This window comes from Felis catus, chromosome X (genome assembly GCF_018350175.1).
Source record: "Felis catus isolate Fca126 chromosome X, F.catus_Fca126_mat1.0, whole genome shotgun sequence".
NCBI classification, from domain to species: Eukaryota; Metazoa; Chordata; class Mammalia; order Carnivora; family Felidae; genus Felis; species Felis catus.
The window spans coordinates 36,254,823-36,273,247 of record NC_058386.1 but is presented as its reverse complement, the minus strand read 5'-3'; the positions used below and the strand labels follow the sequence as shown (position 1 = coordinate 36,273,247).

The 18,425-nt window shown below is 36.0% G+C and overlaps 1 protein-coding gene across 4 annotated transcripts in view; it reads right to left on the bottom strand.

The window, feature by feature from the left end:
* USP9X (ubiquitin specific peptidase 9 X-linked) overlaps positions 1-18,425 on the bottom strand; it is a 155,994-nt gene that overhangs the window by 51,880 nt on the left and 85,689 nt on the right. For all 4 annotated transcript variants that reach the window (XM_045051331.1, XM_045051330.1, XM_045051329.1 and 1 more), the window contains exons 15-21: positions 9,107-9,194; positions 6,145-6,487; positions 3,642-3,737; positions 3,009-3,220; positions 1,820-2,060; positions 1,333-1,482; positions 48-168 (exon numbers count right to left, since the gene is read on the bottom strand). In XM_045051331.1, the coding sequence (XP_044907266.1) occupies positions 48-168; positions 1,333-1,482; positions 1,820-2,060; positions 3,009-3,220; positions 3,642-3,737; positions 6,145-6,487; positions 9,107-9,194 (1,251 nt within the window). The remainder of the gene's footprint in view (positions 1-47; positions 169-1,332; positions 1,483-1,819; positions 2,061-3,008; positions 3,221-3,641; positions 3,738-6,144; positions 6,488-9,106; positions 9,195-18,425) is intronic.

Sequence of the window (18,425 nt, the reverse complement as noted above, 5' to 3'; positions counted from 1 at the left end):
CCAGCATGTACTTCACGAACATTATACATATAAAAAAAAATTCTTACCTGGCGGCATAAGTTTCATAAGTACTCTTGCTCCATCTCTAAGAGGTGGCATATTTAGGCTGCTACCTAAGTCTGCAACTTGCCAAAGGAAAGAGATGTATCTGGGATGTAGTGACATAATCTAGAATACACAACACAAAATATTGACCTATAAATTATACGTCCCCCAATAAAAGAAACCCCAAATAAGTTAATTTCCAGTTTTATTTCATTTCTACTCTCTAAAAAGGCCTGCCTTACCCATCTTCCCACCTGTATAAATCCTTCACAATGCAGACTGAATATATTACCCAAGCCATCTTCGGTAATTTCTGTGTGACAGCTCTTTTACTATTTTGTTACGTTATTTCTCTCATACCTACAAGTTAGACTCTATACATACAAAAGGCTGTCATGCCTGCTAATAAATTCCTAATTCAATTGTTGTAGGGAGCCAATTCTGACACTGGAGTGGCTGGTTATCACCATAGCCATTAAAATTCTCTTGGGGAGGGGAAGTAAGAGAGGAATCAGGGTTTCTTAACATACGAGATATGTAACTGACTTGGGAAAGATTGTAGACATTTTCCTACAGAAACAGTTGTGAAGAAAGGGTTCGTTTCTGTGGTACAAATACAAAATACAGTGGTAGTTTTCTAAGTTTATACATTCAATAGTTATAATTACGCTGTATAATAGTAAACATATTATTGTATCTAAAGGGAAATTTTTTTTAAGGTTTACTTAATTTTGAGAGCGCAACCATGAGTGGGAGGAGGGGGGGAAAGAGATCTATTCTGAAGCCGATGGTTAACTATACAGTTCTTTGATATTTTGCTTCATTAAACTAAGCTTCTCAACAAAAAAGAACTATTCTGTATATAGCTAGAGCCCTTGAACAACATGGGTTTAAACTGCACAGGTTCACTTACACAGATTTTTTTCCCCAGAAGTACAGTAAATGTTTTCTCTTTATGATTTTCTTAACATTTTCTTTTCTGTAGCTTATTGCAAAAATACAGTATATAATACATACATTCAGTATAAAACAGTGAAAACACAATAAACAATACCTGTAACATACGAAATAACATGTTCATCAACTGTTCATGTTACTGGTAAGGCCTCCAGTCAGCACTAGGCTATGAATATGTAAGTTTTGGGGGAGTTTTTAAGTTATATGTGAATTTTCCACTGCATGGGGGGCAGGGAGCAGGTGGTTGATACAAGGTCAAACCTTATTTCTTTATTCTCAAAGAACCTCACATAATGCCTTGCATACAGTAACTCAAAACCATCTACTCACCACCCCAGGCAAACAGCTTTCCACTTCTGGATTGGGACCATCACTGTAATGATTCCCATGGTTTCCAGGAGATCCAGTTGAGGAATCAGAAGAGCTATCAGGGCTTGAAGGCATATTGGAACTTATTTGTGTAAGTTTGGCTGTAATTAGCTGAAAATAATACACTAAGTTAATATCAAAAACCAGGAAAACTATGCAAAACAGAAGTCAGTAACGTACCAACAAACAAAAAAAAACCTACAGGCTATACTTCTAGAAATTCAATTTATAGGTGTTGCCTAATAACCACTTAAATAGTTTTGTTTTTAGAAATCCGTTCTTCTACTATATTGTAAGTACCATAATGCCAATCTTATGTAGGGTTGTAATCCAAGTAACTTAATATAGAGCCTCACACATAACATGTCAAATGAAATATTAACTAGTGAAATGAAAAACAGTCTCAGGTTTGACTTTCTTGAAAAGGTTGGCAACTGTAGATACTTACTGATTTATCTTTTAAGTTTAATTGTCCAATTAACTTTCTGTCATCTGCAGGATCTATCAGTTCACCACCCACAAAGAGCTCAATTTTTGTATGGGCAACATTGGCTTTAATACGATTGAGAATGTATCGTCGTACTGAACCGATCGTATCATTTGTATGAGACCATACATCCAAGTCATCAACTTGTCTGCCCTGGTTTGGAAATCGAACTATAAAAGAGAGGTGTTTACCACGGAAAGCTCTGGGGGGGGAGAAAAGAAAAAAAAAAATCACCCTCATCAGCAGAATTTCCTATCTTCTTATTAAACAAGAAAAAGTGAGTTAAAGGATACTTATTTCTAGGATCTTGAAAATAAAAATTTATAATCAAGAGTTGAACACTCAACCGACTGAGCCATCCAGGTGCCCCTATTGCCCTCTAATTATAAATATTTTAAGCAATCTTTAAAAATACAACAATCCTATGTCATTTTATTCTTGTACCTATGGTTGCAGAAAATGAGAGGTCTTGTTTTAAGAAATTAAATCAGAGACCTGAGTTAACAACACTCTATGTAATGCAATGAAAATGCAACTCACTAAGACTATTTTTAAATGTGAAAGATACTTTAGCTTGAGAATATTAACAAAAATGCAAAGATGTAAATATTTTGTGAAAAATTCTTAATATCAAAATTTAGATGCCGAATATTTGTTGATAATATCTTCTTATAGATAAGACAGAAAAACTAAAATTCACATTCAAGAGGCAACTTAATATAGTTTCATGGTTAACAATGAGAACTCTTTTAAAATAAATACTGATGGCATTCATTCTATAAACATCTCTAAATTATAAATACTATTTGAATTACTCAATGGTGAGACTTTAACAGAAATACCAGTACATCATTTGGAAGTATTTCTTGACGTATCAGCTATCTGTCAAAAGCAGATTTTAAGAGTTATTTCCAGTTAATTCTCCAATCTCACTATGAATTATTTTTAACCGTATAAATAAACAGCATCAAAATACTTCCAACTGCAAAATATCCTTGACAAGACTTAACTAAAAGGCAATAAAGTGAACGGCAATAAATAGAGAAAACTAGACTTAATGCCCTACCAACAACAACAAAAAATAGATCCTGGGAAAAAAGGTCTAGGAAAAATACCAAGTAATTAATTAGTAGATCAGTTATTCACAAACCTTGACATAGGTAGAATTGTTCTTTCCTCGTGATAATCACTGTCACATTCATTTATATATTCCCTTAACACAGTTAACACTCGAACCATTCGAACAGCTTCTTGCCTTGCACAATTAATACTGTCTTTGTCACCATCCAAAACACACAACGTGTCATAAGAGGCTTTCAAACGATCAAAGCAAGACTGAATGAAGTCTTCATGGATCACCACCTACAAATAATGGGCCAAATAAAGCCAGTCCAAGATACTTTCATTGCCATCATATTTAACCAATGTCTACACTGATAATAAAACACACTACATTTTGTCAAAGAAAGCCAGAGTTACGTAAGTTAACAAGTATAAATTAGATAAAGAATGAGCTTCAAAGTAGGTAGTAAAATCAAAAGAAATTCAGTTGATATCTCATGCCATAAATATACACAAAATAATCACTTGAACTAATCATCAAGATTCATGTTGTCTAAACAGCATTTTGTGGAATGATAATACAGACAAATATTGTAGGTATACATTTAATCAGAGTTGAAACAAACAACTTAGTTAATTCAGAATTCAAAAAATTCTTATAAGCAAGAGTTCGTTACTAGAATTCTAATTTGTGGATGTTTTAGTGAATGTAAATCCTCACCTGATTGACCTGCAGCCTTGGCCCAAGGTTTGTATATATCTCTTTAAGTAGATCTATAGCTCTGCTGGCAATATCATCATTACTTTGAATCACCACCTAGGTTCAAAAAGATTCAAGTGTAAACAACTTTCATGACATATTTTAGGTGGACATTTCAATTCAAACCATATCCATTGAAATATGGATATTTCATATCCATGAAAAACCATTATTTTCAATACAGTACTCCATAATTTAAGGGTATATTTACTTTGATAATCAAGTAAGTCAAGTAAAATTAAGAGACTGAAAAGAGTAATAAAATGCAAAACTCAAGTCTTTGACTAAAGCAATTTAAGAATGGAAGACACATTTTACTAAGAATAAAATATGCTTTGAGTAGTATTAGTGAACCCTGCAAATCAACTTGGTAACCAAGTTGTGAGACTGAAGGAGGAATTCAAATTAGTTACAAGGAAATAAAAGATACGTTAAAAATTAGTTAAAAAGAAATTTTAAAAGAGTGTGAAAATTAGTTAAAAAGAAACAAAGAGTGTGAATGAGGGAGAATTCTCAGGGAGAATGAGCAGAGAAAAACAAAAAACAGAAACAAAAAAACTGGCTCTCCCTTGTCCAACCAGTTTTACATTTTGGAGTACTGTATACATTTTTATTTAAATTTTTTTTAACGTTTATTATTTTTGAGAGAGATAAAGAGTGCGAGCGGGAGAAGGGCAGAGAGAGAAAAGGAGGGAGACACAGAATCTGAAGCAGGCTCCAGGCTCTGAGCTGTCAACACAGAACCCGATGTAGGGCTCAAACTCACGAGCCACGAGATCATGACCTGAGCTGAAGAAGGATGCTCAACTAACTGAGCCACCCAGGCGCCCCTATAAATTTTTACTTTTAAAAAAGGTTCTGGCTGTTTAAAAATATTGAAACCCACTTAATGAAAAAGTCTGAAAAATCAAATGACACAGTAAAGAGTCTATAGTTTGCAGAAAAATATATCCAAAACACAATATAAACTGCTATGAACAAGTCAGATTTTTAAAAGTAAAAATAATATATTAATACTATATTGGCACAACATGGAGAGACATTGAGGACATTGTGCGAAGTGAAAAAAGTTCAGAGAAAGACAAATACTGCATGATCTCATGTGTATGTGGTATCTAAAAACAAATAAAAAACAACTCAGAACAGACTGGCAGTTGCCAGAGGCGGGGAATAGACAAAATGGGTGAAAGTGGTCAAAAGGTACAAATTTCCATTTATAAAATAAATACTGAGGATGTAATGTACAACACAGTGGCTACAGTTAATACTGTACTGCATACTTGAACATTGCTAGGAGACTAAATTTTCAATGTTTTCATCACAAGAAAAAAATTTGTAATGACTTGTGGTCATGAGTGTTAACTAGATTTATTGTGGTGATCATTTCACAATATATACAAATATCAGATCATTATGCTGTGCACCTGAAACTAATATGATGTTGTATCCATTTTATCTCAAGCACATATATATTTTAATACTAAAACGGTGGAGGAGCGCCTGGGTGGCTCAGTTGGTTGAGTGTCCGACTCTGGCTCAAGTCATGATCTTATGGTTCGTGGGTTCAAGCCCTGCATCCAGCTCTGTGCTGACAGCTCAGAGCCTGGAGCCAGCTCCAGATTCTGTCTCTCACTTACTCTCTGTCCCCCCCCCCCCCCCATTCAGGCTCTGTCTCAGTCTCAAAAATAAACATTTAAAAAAATTTTTAATAAAAAAAAATACAACGGTGGAAAAATAAGACAGTAATATTTCATTCCCTCGGGAGTTTAAAAACATCACAAGTTAAAACTGTGCCAATAAAGTATACATTTGTAACCCATTCTAAATAGTCTTCTCTTCTGTCCTCTATTTTAGCATTGCATGTATAATAATGTAAAATTAACAATGAAGGAGGGGCGCCTGGGTGGCTCAGTCGGTTAAGCGTCCGACTTTGGCTCAGGTCACGATCTCACGGTCCGTGAATTCGAGCCCCAGGTCAGGCTCTGGGCTGACGGCTCAGAGCATGGAGCCTGCTTCCAATTCTGTGTCTCCCTCTCTCTCTGCCCCTCCCCCATTCATGCTCTGTCTCTGTCTCAAAAATAAATGTTAAAAAAAAAAAAAAAAACAATGAAGGAGAAGAAACAGGATCTACAATGAATGAAACAAAAGGAAGAACAATGACTTCTATGGGGAGCAGGGGAATGAAAAATCTATATGGTAAGTATATTTCTAAATACACCTGGAATGATCAGACTCTAAGCCAAGACAAAAAGGATTATCAGTGACAAAACGGGAGGGGAAGGGAGAGAGAGAAGAAAAAACCTAATGACAAATGATACAATAAGACAAAGGTGAACTACCACTACCTTCTAGACAAGCATCAGATCAGCATATATATGTAATTTACATGCAAACTTGTGACTCCTTCTCTATTTGAAATATTTCATCAGAAAGAATGTTGACAAAGTTCCTACTTTTCACTTACCCTCCAAAGGTAGTCTAATCCTATTAACTCCAAATCATCCATCATATATGCCCTCCTTTTTGCTACTAGTTTTCCTTCTCGACAATTCACAGCTTTGAAGAATCGCTCAAAACATTTCATTCCGTTTTCAGTTAACAGGGAAGGATCAAGCTGAAGCACGTTACTTTCAAAGAAGTCTTTATTAATATCAGGATCCAAGTCTGGTTCATCTCCCATCAACTTGGAATACCACTTAAAACAGGCTTCACGATCACAAAGGTAAACTGCATTCTCTGCTAAGCACTTCCATATTTGTTTTGCCTGAGGAGCACATAGCCACAGCTGGCCATCCTTCAATAAAAATCTTGGAAAAACATAGAAAATTAGCAATTAGATCTACATAATTTTTATCCTGAAAGGCAATCTAGCAGTATATGTAGAAATAATCCATATATCATAATTACGTATTAATTACAGATAAAAAGATGTCAATTCTTATTGACATCTTAAGCTTATTCCTCAACTTTCATCTTGTAGTAAAAAACCCTTAGGTATTCATTCATTCATTTAACAAGCACATACTGGGCACCTACAATGTGCCAGGAACTCTGTGAGGTGATTGAACTTAAACTGAATTAAGTATTTGTTTCCTGAACTTAAGCAGTTTGGTCTTTGAATCCAGCCATTTCAAAACTATATTTAATGGGTTGTTTGACTTTTACCATTCTGCTAATATGCCATTATTGGAAAATGAGGTAGTTCCCAAGTGACTTTCACAGATAACCATTTCATTAACGAATTTTAGGTCAAAACTACTTAAGTTTTAATGCTTCCTGATGGTCTAAGATGCATCACTCAGTACCTCGCCACATTAAACAGAATAATCTACATATGGCTTAAACTTTTTATGTCAGTATCTAACAGAATGCCTATCAATTATTCAGTGATGCTCTCTAGGGTCTTTTTAGTATTGTGACTACTGGTTATTAAGACAATGAAGGTGAATTTTGGGACAGTGGCAGTCTCTTCTATCATAGCTTTAGATTTCTTTCAGCATTCCTCCACCCACCCTGACTGCCCTATCTATAAAGGAAAGGAAACGAGACACTTTATTCTGAGTAGCACATAATTTTTAGCTCACATAATGATGATTAAAAGTAAGGTGCCCAGTTAAAAAGTAAGGTGCATGTATTTCATGGGAGTAGGTTCTCTCATTATCTCAAAGCATTTTGGGATCTCAACTCTAGGGTCTTTGATATTTTAAAAGCATTGGTGAGCTTAAAGAAGGTATCTAGCACCTTGTCCTACCTAACCCTGCTACTTCTAACTTACGATATGCAATGTCCTGTGTGGTAACATGAATTTGTTTTCAAAGTTTTTTCTTTGTTTTTTTAAAGTACAACAAGCAGAAAACTTTCTTAAAGCAAAAATTCTATTCTCAAGTCTGATATATAAAAGCAGGACTGCCCTAGTTGTTGGGAAGAGGAGGAAAGAAAGAAGAAATGGGGACCAAATCTCCACCGCTTGTTCAGAAATCTTGGAGGAAGCTCCTTAGAAGCCCTAAGGCTCCAAGACAGATTTCCAAAAATCACGGGTCTAATAGAAAGAGCACCGTCCCTGAAGTCAGACAGATCCAGTCGAGCAGTGCAATGCCATTATGTATGGGCTTCCAGATATCAAAGAAGCTATTAAGCCATGTCAATCTCCATTTTTTTATGAATCAAATGGGGATAATACCTGCCTTCCGCATTGCTCTGAGGATTAAGTGTAAACTGTTTAACACAGGCCAAGTATATTGTAAGTAATGTGAGGTTCTCTTCCCTTGAGTGTGTTTCGCTACAAGTCATGAAGACGGGTACTAACAAAGCAAGGAGCAGGATAGGTCCTCTGATTCCAAACTTGAATACAGTAGGACTCATAACCATTTTTCTGTTCTAGGAAACCTACGGGATACAACACAAACCCATCAATAACGATGACTCACTATGGAAGTGATTCTCAATCTGGGGAGGCAGGTCCTTCTATCCAGGTGGTTGAAAATCAAAACACACACAGAAAAAACATTTCACTTTAAACCAATGCTAAATTTCTTGGAATTTGGTGGCTAGAGTTTTTCCTCAAGTTACAATCATTATGTAACTATTTATGTAAATGTTTTCCAGTAAATAAGCACACAGTTCAATAAACAAGTCCCTAATTAACTGAGCTTAGGAGAAAATTCTCCAATGTATCAAAATAATAAACGCAATAGATTTCCCAAAGCACTGACAATCTGGGCATCTCTCTTAGCACACTTAGGAACTGAATAAGCACTTCTGCAGCCTGCGGTTTCTGAATTCACAAGAAACCGCTCATCAACAAAACTTTTTAACAATTTCAAATCTGTGAAGTGTATGATCATTAAAGGCTAATTATCCCTGAGCAAATTCAAATTCAGCCATGGACTACATTTAGCTTTGGCTCAAGGGAATAAACCTCTTTTCTTCATCCCCATCAGAATAATGTTATTCATTCAGATGGCCTCTGTCAGCCACTGCTAGGATGAACAAGACACCACTGGATGCAAACCACTCTTTCGAGGTGCTGGGCCAGCAGCCTTTTGACTCCATTTCCCTACGGACTAGGATACCATTAAGGTCAATACGATTCTCTAGCTGGTTGTGTCAAAGTATGGAAATTTATTCTCTAAAAATAAACCTATTTCTAGCATAGAGAAACATGAAGGACAAGTATATACAAAAGCTGAAAGTGTGTTCAAATATTGCAAAGAATAAGAGTTAAAAATCAGCCAATAATTTTAAAGTATTTAACAATAAACACATAGGGAAATGTCCTTGGGACTTTCAGGTAATCATTTCCACGTGGGAAAATACGAGATGGCAGGGGAAAAGATCACCTAACAAAGACCTAACCATACAGCACATTAACTAAGCATTCCTTATCTGGGTCTTAAAGAGAGGAACACTGATATTTTAAAACAAACCTAAGGAAGTTAAGCCGTTCTTGGACTTCTTGAACATGACTATATCTACTTCCCAGCCTCACAGTTTGTGGGTCATAGTCTTCATGATCTGCAAATTAAGAAAAATCAGGCATTACACACATGGATATCCACATCACCAAATTTAATCAACAGAAATTTAAGTCAGTTAAAAAGCCATTAATTCTTTATTAAAAGGCAACCTGAAGTTTACTAATTATTGATGGTTTCTACCCATCTCCTACCTTCCCTACAAAAATAAGCTTTTCTTTTACATAACCAAAGAAAATGATCTTTTATATGTGCTATCAAAAATAATTTTTCATCACAGCCCTTTTGCCTTATCTGTATACACAAGCAATTTTTGATTACAGCCTAAGACTGACCCGAGTGATCTGTGAAAATAAGCTACCAAGACAAAACTGTTTCAACTTCCTTCCTGTTCTACTAACAACTACCTTCATGGAGAAAAATTAGTTAAAATATTACTCATGTTTACCTAAAAACATAAGGTGCCATTCTGTACAGTTATCATAGTTATTACCAGTAGCATGTTACAAAAGTCTAGAACAATCTCAGAAATTCAAAAGAACTTACCCTTCAATCATGACCATGGGTAAGTGTTGGTCACTAAGCCTAGCTTAAATTATAAATTCCTTCTTAAAAAAAAAAAAAAAAAAAAAAAAAACAGAAAGCTAGTAGTAAACTCTTTGGTTTTACATTGATTTCAAATATACAATGGGTGGAAAAGTCTATTTGGAATGAAAGGCCACAGCAAAAAATCTTAAAAAGAACCCACTGTACTGAAAACACTATGGACAGTTGTTTTCTGTTTTGACTTCGTTGGAAAAAGTGGTGTGACCTGGAAATGGTCAAGTTCATCTGTGGCTTGGGGCTAAAGAGACACGAAGCAAATGCTGACAAGTGCTATCAAACATGAGGAAATCATTGACATTTCTTCCAGCAAGTTGTACAAAGTATGGAGGAACAAGAAATTGTGTGGCTTCCCTTTAACATTAATTACTGATATTTGCATACCAGATCATGGACTTTATGGTACGTGTGTCCTACTGCCAAAGAATTCTAATTGTTTGAGACCTTCCAGAAATAGTAAAAAACTTCAAAACTAGTGGTTTCTTCTCTGAAGAAAATCTTGGGACTGATGTAAAGATGGAACATATATGGAACATAGAGTGTTTAAAAACATCTGCTTTTCGGGGCGCGTGTGTGGTTCAGTCGGTTACGCATCCCACTCTTCATTTCGGCTCAGGTCACAATCTCATGGTTTGTGAGTTTGAGCCTCGCATCGGGCTCTGTGCTGACAGTGCAGACAGAGCCTGCTTGGGATTCTCTCTCTCCCTCTCTGCCCTTGCCCTGCTGTGTGCGCAGGCTCTCAAAAAATAAACTTTAAACAAATAAATAAAATCTGCCTTTAATGTTTTTGGAAGAAAAGCAAAATATATTAGAACCGCTTTCTACTTCCACATGTATTGCCATCTACCAAAAGTCCTAAACATGTTTTCTCAACTTCCATCAAAGTCCATTTCCTCAAGATGCAGACTTAAAGCAGTTTCTCAAGAAACTGGATGGAAGATCAAATTCTATATCAACTATGTAGAACTTTTCTTTTTCAGAGAATTAGTCTTGAAATATCTGAATCATCAATGGACTTCAGTTGCCTTTTTTGTTATTGTCTAAACAAGGAGTTTATGCACAGCTTTGTTCGCCTGCCATGTTCCTCTTTAGGGGAAATTTTATATTTTAGTAATTTCACATCTAACACAAGTTTCAAAAATAATGGGTGAATTCCCTTATCAACTTCACCCACATTGACCAGTTGTTTACATTTCACTGCATCTATTTCATTAGTTGCCACATATAACCTAAGTGTAATTTTTCTAAACCATTTGACAGTCAGTTGAAGACATAGCTCTGTACCTGCCCCCACTCCCCCCATACTTAAATATTTCCAAATAACGAAGACATTTGTTTAAATAAACACATTACAATTAACACTGATACAATACCGAAGTTAACTTTGATCATTTGGTCAAAGTGTTTCCATTAGGATTTTGCAGTGTAAACTTACTATTTTTCTCTTCTTCTTAAGTAGTGGGGAGATGCCTTCAGACTATGTAAGTATCTTGCTTCTTAAACTTTTACCCACTAGTTTTAATACCCCCATCCCTTTTTAGGTGCCAGCACTTTATCAAGAACTAGACCCTGGACAGCTGGCTGGCTCAGTTGGTAGAGCATGCAACTCTTGATCTTGGGGTTGTGAGTCTGAGCTCCATGTTAGGCATAAAGCCTCCTTTAAAAAAATACACACAAAAAAATCCTGGAGAACCTGAACACAGGTTAGAACTTTGAAAATATTCAACGAATGTCAATAATCAAGAATAAATAGTCGAGAAATAAGACGATCCCTCATTGCTAAATAGAAAGGGAGAGACTTGACACGTTACTACAGAGGAGATTCTGGGCTGCCAGAACATAAACAGCATGTTTGGTGGTCTTCCTTGTAAACATTCAGCTCTAGTTAGCAGCCAAAGACGATGATGCATTTGTGACTCTTGTCGCATCCAACTGACGAGAGCAGGAGATATTAAATCAGACAAAATTAAATCCAAGTGGCTATGGCTAACATAAATTGGTTCTTGTCATCACAGAATGCAAATTGCCTAGAGACTGTTTAATAACTCATAAAAGCAGCTGTTTTGAGAAAGCATCAAGACATAACTCAAATACCATGAAATTCATAATTTAATGATTTTTAGTATAGTCTGAGCTGTGTAAACGTTTGTCATCTTTATTTTTGTCATCCTAAGTGTGAAGTAGGTTCTCAATGTAGTTTTGATTCACATTTCCTTAGTAACTAATGATACTGAGCATCTTTTTTGTGCTTTTGGCCATTGGAGAAATACAATATCCTCTGCCCATTTCCTAATTGGGTTGTGTTTTAATTGTTAAGAGTTCTTCTATATTTTGGATAGAAGTCCTTTATTAGACATAGGACTTAGATTTTTTTTTTTTTCCAATTCTTGGACTGTCATTTTACTTTCTTTATTGAATCATTTGAAGCAGTTAAGTTTTAAGCTTTGATGTGCTCCAATACACCACCTTTTCTCCTCCTTAGGCCACAAAAATTTGTTTTCTTCCTAAGACTTTTATACTTCTAGGTCTACGATCTATTTTAAGTTTTGTGTATGGTGTGAGGTAGGGGATCAAACTTTATTCTTCTAGATGTGCATATACAAACTTTCCAGCAACATTTATCAAAAAATCCCTTCTTTTCCCACTGAATATTCTTCCCACTCACAAAAATCAGTTAGCATAAATTTAACAATTTATTTCTAGACTATCTATTCCACTGATGCATACATCTATTCTCATGTTAGTACTACACTGTGTTGTTTATTTTGTGTTAAGTTTTGAAATCAAGAATTATATATATAGGTCAGCCAACTTTGGTTTTCAGCAAGTAAGATTATGTTGGCTATTATATGGTCCAATGGTCCCTTGCATTTCCACGATCTTTAGGATCAGCTGATCGATTTCTGTACAAGAGTAAGTTGGGATTTTTATAGGGATTATTTTGAATCTGTAGATCAATTTGCAGAGTACAATGACGGTAACAATATTAAGTCTTCCATTCAATGAACACGCGCTGTCTGTCCATTTATTTAGATCTTTAACTGCTTTCCACAATTCTGTTCCATAGTTTAAAATGTACAAATTTTGGGGGTGCCTGGTTGGCTCAGTCAATGGAGCATGTGACTATCTCAAGGTTATGAGTTCAAGCCCCACGTTGGGTGTAGAGATTACTTTTTTAAAAATCTTAAAAAATAACTAAAATGTACAAACAACTTTTGTATTTTTGTTCAATTGTAAGTATTTTATACTTTATGAAGCTATTGTAAATAAAATTTTCTTAATTTTATTTTCAGGTTGGTCATTACTGAGCATACAGAAATATAACTGACATTTGTACACTGATCTTAATTCCTGCCATCTAGTTTAACTCATTTATTAGCTTTAATAGATTTTAGTGGATTCTTAAAGATTTCTATATACAAGTGTTGATTTCTGTAATTACAGATAGCTATGCCGCTTTTTTCAAATGTGGATGCTCATTTTTCTTGCCTAGTTGCTCAGGCTAGCACCTCCAGAATGTTAAATGGAAGTGATTAGCATACACATCTTTATCTCATTCCTGATCCTGGGGGAAAGCAGCAGATCTTTCACCATTAAGTATGAAGTTAGCTAGGAGAGTTTTGAGATGCCCTTCATCAGGTTGATAAAGTCACCTTCTATTCTTAGTTTGTTCAATGATTTTAAAATGAAAAGGTATTGGATTTTGTCAAATACTTTTTCTTCACCTACTGAGAAGCAGTTTTGGTCCTTTATTCTATTGGTGTATCACAATGGACTCCTGGGTGTGAAATCAACATTGTGTTCCAGACGTATGTTTTATTTAGTCATGATACATAGTCCTTGTTATATGTTGCTGAATTTGATTTGCCCTCCCCCCCCCCACCTTTTTTTTAAAGGATTTTTAATCTTTACTCATAAGGGATACTGGTCCGTAGTTTTCTTCTGATGTCTTTGTATTGTTTTGGTATCAGGGTAATAATGGCTTCACAGAAGGCACTGAGAAGTGTACTTTTATTTTCTGAAAGAATTTGTGAAGGAGTGGTGGTAATTCTTCAAATGTTCAATAAAATTCACCAATGAAACCACCTGGTCCCAGAATTTCTTTGTGGTTTCTTTGTTACTCATTCAATTTTTTCACTTAAATTTATTCAAAATTTTAATTGCTTCTCCAATTTCAGCAACTTGGTACTCTATTTTTTTTGTAAGATCAGTAGAGATGGCCTCTTACTTTTGATTTTCATAATTGAGTCTTATTTTCTTAGCCTAGCTACAGGTTTGTCAATTTTGCTGACCTTTTCAAAAAACCAACTTTCAGTTCCATTGATCTCTAAGTTTTCTCTCCCTTACCTTACTTGATTTCAACTCTAATCTTATTTCCTTCCTTTGTTCTATGGGTTTAGTTTGCTCTTTCCTAGTTTCTGAAGGTTACTGATTTGGTAACTGTCTTCTTTACTATGAACACTCAGAGGTATAAATTTCCCTCTGAGCACTGACTTAGCAACTCTCCCAAAGTTACCGCATTTTGTGTTTTCATTCATCTCAGTATATTCTCATTTCACAGGTGTCATTTCTTCTTTGACCCACTGGTTAGTCAGGAGCATATAATGGACACGAACTTGTGAAGTCCCCAAATTTCCTTAATTTACAATTTAATTCAACTGTGGACAAAAATCCTACTCTGTATGGCCTAGAATATGGTGTGTCCTACAAAATATTCTATTTGTACGTGAGAAGAAAGTACATTCAGCTCTTGTTGGATGGAGTATTCCTTTTATGCCTGTTAGGTATGGATAATGGGTTTATAGTGTTCAAAATTTCTACAGGCACATGAGAGATAGAAAGTTAGGTATACTTTATACTATAGTCTATTAAGCATGAAATAGCATTATGTCTTAAAACACAACGTAAATACCTTAAAAATACTTTATTGCTAAAAAATGGTAATTATTTGAGTGCTCAAGTCATAATCACCAATCAGATCACCTTAACAAATACAATAAAAAGAGTTTAAAATCCTGAGAATTACCAAAATGTGACAGAGACATGAAGTGAACAAATGTTACTGGAAAAATGGCACTGATATAGACTTGCTCGATGCAGAGTTGTCATAAACCTTCAATTTGTAAAATATGCAGTTATCTTCAAAAAGCAGTAAAACAAGGCATAACCATATTTTCCCCCCTTAGGCTTTGAATGACTGGTGTCACCTGTCAGTCTAATTACTTTCTTTAGTATTTCTTGCAAGGCAAGTCTGCTAGCAATAAATTCTCTCAGCATTTATCTGGGAATGCCTTTATTTTGTCTTCATTTTTGAAAGATAGTTTTGCTGTATGTTACTTAGTTGTCAGGTCCCTCCACTGCCCCTAGCACTTCATATACATTTATCCTAATACTTTCTAGTCTCCAATGTTCTACAAAACAAATTGTTAATTTTACTTCTGTTTCCTTATGAAGAGTTCATTTTTCTCTTACAACTTTCAAATTTTCTTACACCTATGAAGTGCCTGCATCTGGGTCTGTTACCTTACTTGGAATTCTTTAAGCTTCTTGGTATATGGGTTAAGGTTTCTAAATCCATCTAGGAAGTCTTCAGTGATGATGTTTTTTCCTGCTCCCTTCTGTCTCCTCCATCTCCTTCCGGTACTCCCACTGCATCCATGTTGGTACTCTTAACGATGTCCAGTATTTCTATAGGATTTTCATTCCTTCTTCACTGTTTTTCAGATTGCATAATCTCTATTCATCAATCTTAAATTCAGATGGAGTCTTCCGCAAGCTTGCAAGCTCTGTTCAGCCCCTGTTCCAAATTTTTCATTTTGGGTATTGGAGTTTTCAACTCCAGAATTTCCATTTGATTCCTACTCTTTTAAAGAAAAAATTCTATCTCGTTGACATTATTCTCAACTAACTGTCACGATACTTTCCTTTAATTCATTAGACACAAGTTCATACAGCTCCTTGGGCATATTTGTAGTAACTGCTTTCAAGTATTTGCAAAGTCTACCATCTGGGCCCATTCAGAGGCAGTTTCTGTGGTCTATATATATGGGTGACACCTTTAATTTTTTTTTGGTTGAAATCTGGGTATTTAAATATATTACAGCAACCTAATTTTGACACCACCCACCAACTCCCAGGTTGGTGTTGTTTGCTTGGTTGTTTAGTGAATAGTCTGAACTCTCTGAGGTCTATCTCACCCACAGTATTTTTCCTCCTTTTACCCTTCAGCCTTGCTATATGTAAGCTGTTCCTGCTACTTACAACATAAGCCCCTTATTGGTGAAATGCTGTAATTAAGTCCCGCTTTGGCTAGATTATTACCCTTTACCCTTTACCAGTGGATGTGAGTGGCTTGGAAGCTACCATCCCAGTTCAAGGAGTTTGTTTATGCCCCACATTCAATGACAAAGCTGCGATGTTTTCTTCCTACTCACTCAGGAGGGTGCAGTCTTAGGCATGATGCATAGTCTTCTTGACTACAAGGAATACGTTTTATTCCTTCTACTTTCAAAAGGGATCAAATTTTACTTTTAAGCCTGGCTTCCTAAGAGCTGTCCCCAGGTAAGGGTAGCTTATTATTCACCCAGGGTTTGATCAGAAATCCAATTTAAATACTTCAGCCACTGAAGCTCAAAACCTTTGCTAATGGAATGGTGCGTGGACTTAAGAATGTTTTCAACTTGTCCCGGTCTTGCTCTGATTGCTTCTGAGTGGGTGCAACCTAACACACGTGACCCCCTAGGGCTGACTACTCCCAGGAGGGCTCATCTTGTCTCTTGATCTAAAATCTGTTAAACTCCTGGTTGCTCTGCTGTTTCATTTACCAATATGAGTACACGGAGCTGCAAGCACCCTCCTAATTGTTCTTCACCAAAATTTTAATAATGCTCTTGGGAATGGCATGCTCTTGTCCAAATAAGGTGAATCCCTTGAAGCCTAACTGCTGAGCTCTTCATCCTCACAGCCCGTCTCTCACAAATCATGGGGTGCCTGGGTGGTTCAGTCATTAGTTAAGCATCCAACTTCGGCTCAGGACATGATCTCACAGTTCGTGGGTTCGAGCCCTACGTCGGGCTCTGTGCTGACAGCTCAGAGCCTGGAACCTGTTTCAGATTCTGGGTCTCCTTTACTCTCTGCCCCTCCTCTGCTCATGCTCTCTTTCTCTCTCTCAAATCTAAACAAACGTTAAAATAAAAAAAAAAAACTTTAAAATTTTCTTCAGTGAAATGGTTCTTTTGTTGAGAAGATCCAATGAGCATCTTACTCCCACCATTCAAAAAATTAAATCCCTCATCCCTTGGTTTTTTTATGATCATCACATGTTCCACATATATTAGTTGATACTTCCCTTTCTTTCAGCATAGACTGAAGAGTCTGTACTTCATTTAATGGTTTAGTTACTTTTATTTATTTTGGCCTAATTTTCACCAGTAAGAGCCAACTCCTATTTTTTTTTTTTTTTTTTTTGACATGTCGACAAGACTCTTTAAGCCCTTTCTCAATTTCTAAAGTAAGATGTTGGAGGATCATATTTACTTTCCTTACACAGACCTTGGAAATAACCATCACTCTAGAGAACTATAAGCCATTCATAAAATGGATACTAAATTAATTTTTTTTTTTAAGTCACAAAGAACCCACACAGACTTAGCCATATTTCATGGCTGTTGTGTAGGAATGAGCCAGAGCTGAGAAAGTCTAGCCTAGGATTTGACCTTAACCCACAGCACTGTTGGTGAATGACACTCATGAAGAAATTGTTTATGTGGAAAAACGTTCCTAAAAATTGCCAGTACTAGATGTAAGAGGTTGGGAAGAAGTCATGGGGAAGTGGTAGTCTATAGAAAATAGAATGCAGGGGTGCGTGAGTGGCTTAGTTGTTAAGCATCTGACTCGATTTTGGCTCAGGTCATGATCTTACAGTTCATGAGTTCGAGCCCCATGGCAGGCTCTTCTATCTAGAAGCCAGGGAAAAACGGTAAATAAAACTATCAATAAGCGTTCAAGTCAGTACACTGACAATCCTATCATAAGGCAAAACTTGAGTGAAAATTAAAAGTGGTTTTTTACTTTGTTGTATGCATTAAAAAACTTTTAAAGGATGACTTGGTAAGCACCATTATCCGAAGGCACTACTACTAGTAAGAACATATGAGGGGTGCCTGGGTGGCTCGGTTGGGCAGCCGACTTCAGCTCAGGTCATGATCTCACGGTTCGTGGATCGAGTCCTGCATCAGGCTCTGTGCTGACAGCCTAGAGCCTGGAGACTGTTTCAGATTCTGTGTCTCCCTCTGTCTCTGGCCCTCCCTGGCTCACGCTCTGTCTCTCTCAAAAATAAACATTTTAAAAAAAAAAAAAAAGAATACAGGAGTAAATACTGGAATTTTAATAAACTCATTAGCTTTATCTAAATAATAATAAAACAGGAGGTAGAATCAGCTGACCTAAGTACTGTGAAAACATTTTATTCCAAAGCAAAAGACACAAGTGGACATGAAACATGAGCAGGACAAATATGTGACGCTGATGTAATAGTTACCAGAAATTAAGACTATCAGTACATTCTGAAACCTTGATGTATCCTGCTAGATAACAGGTCTCATACCTAATGAGATCTTATAAAACATTTCTATTATACAGAGACAAAGGCTGTAATTTACTTTAGAAT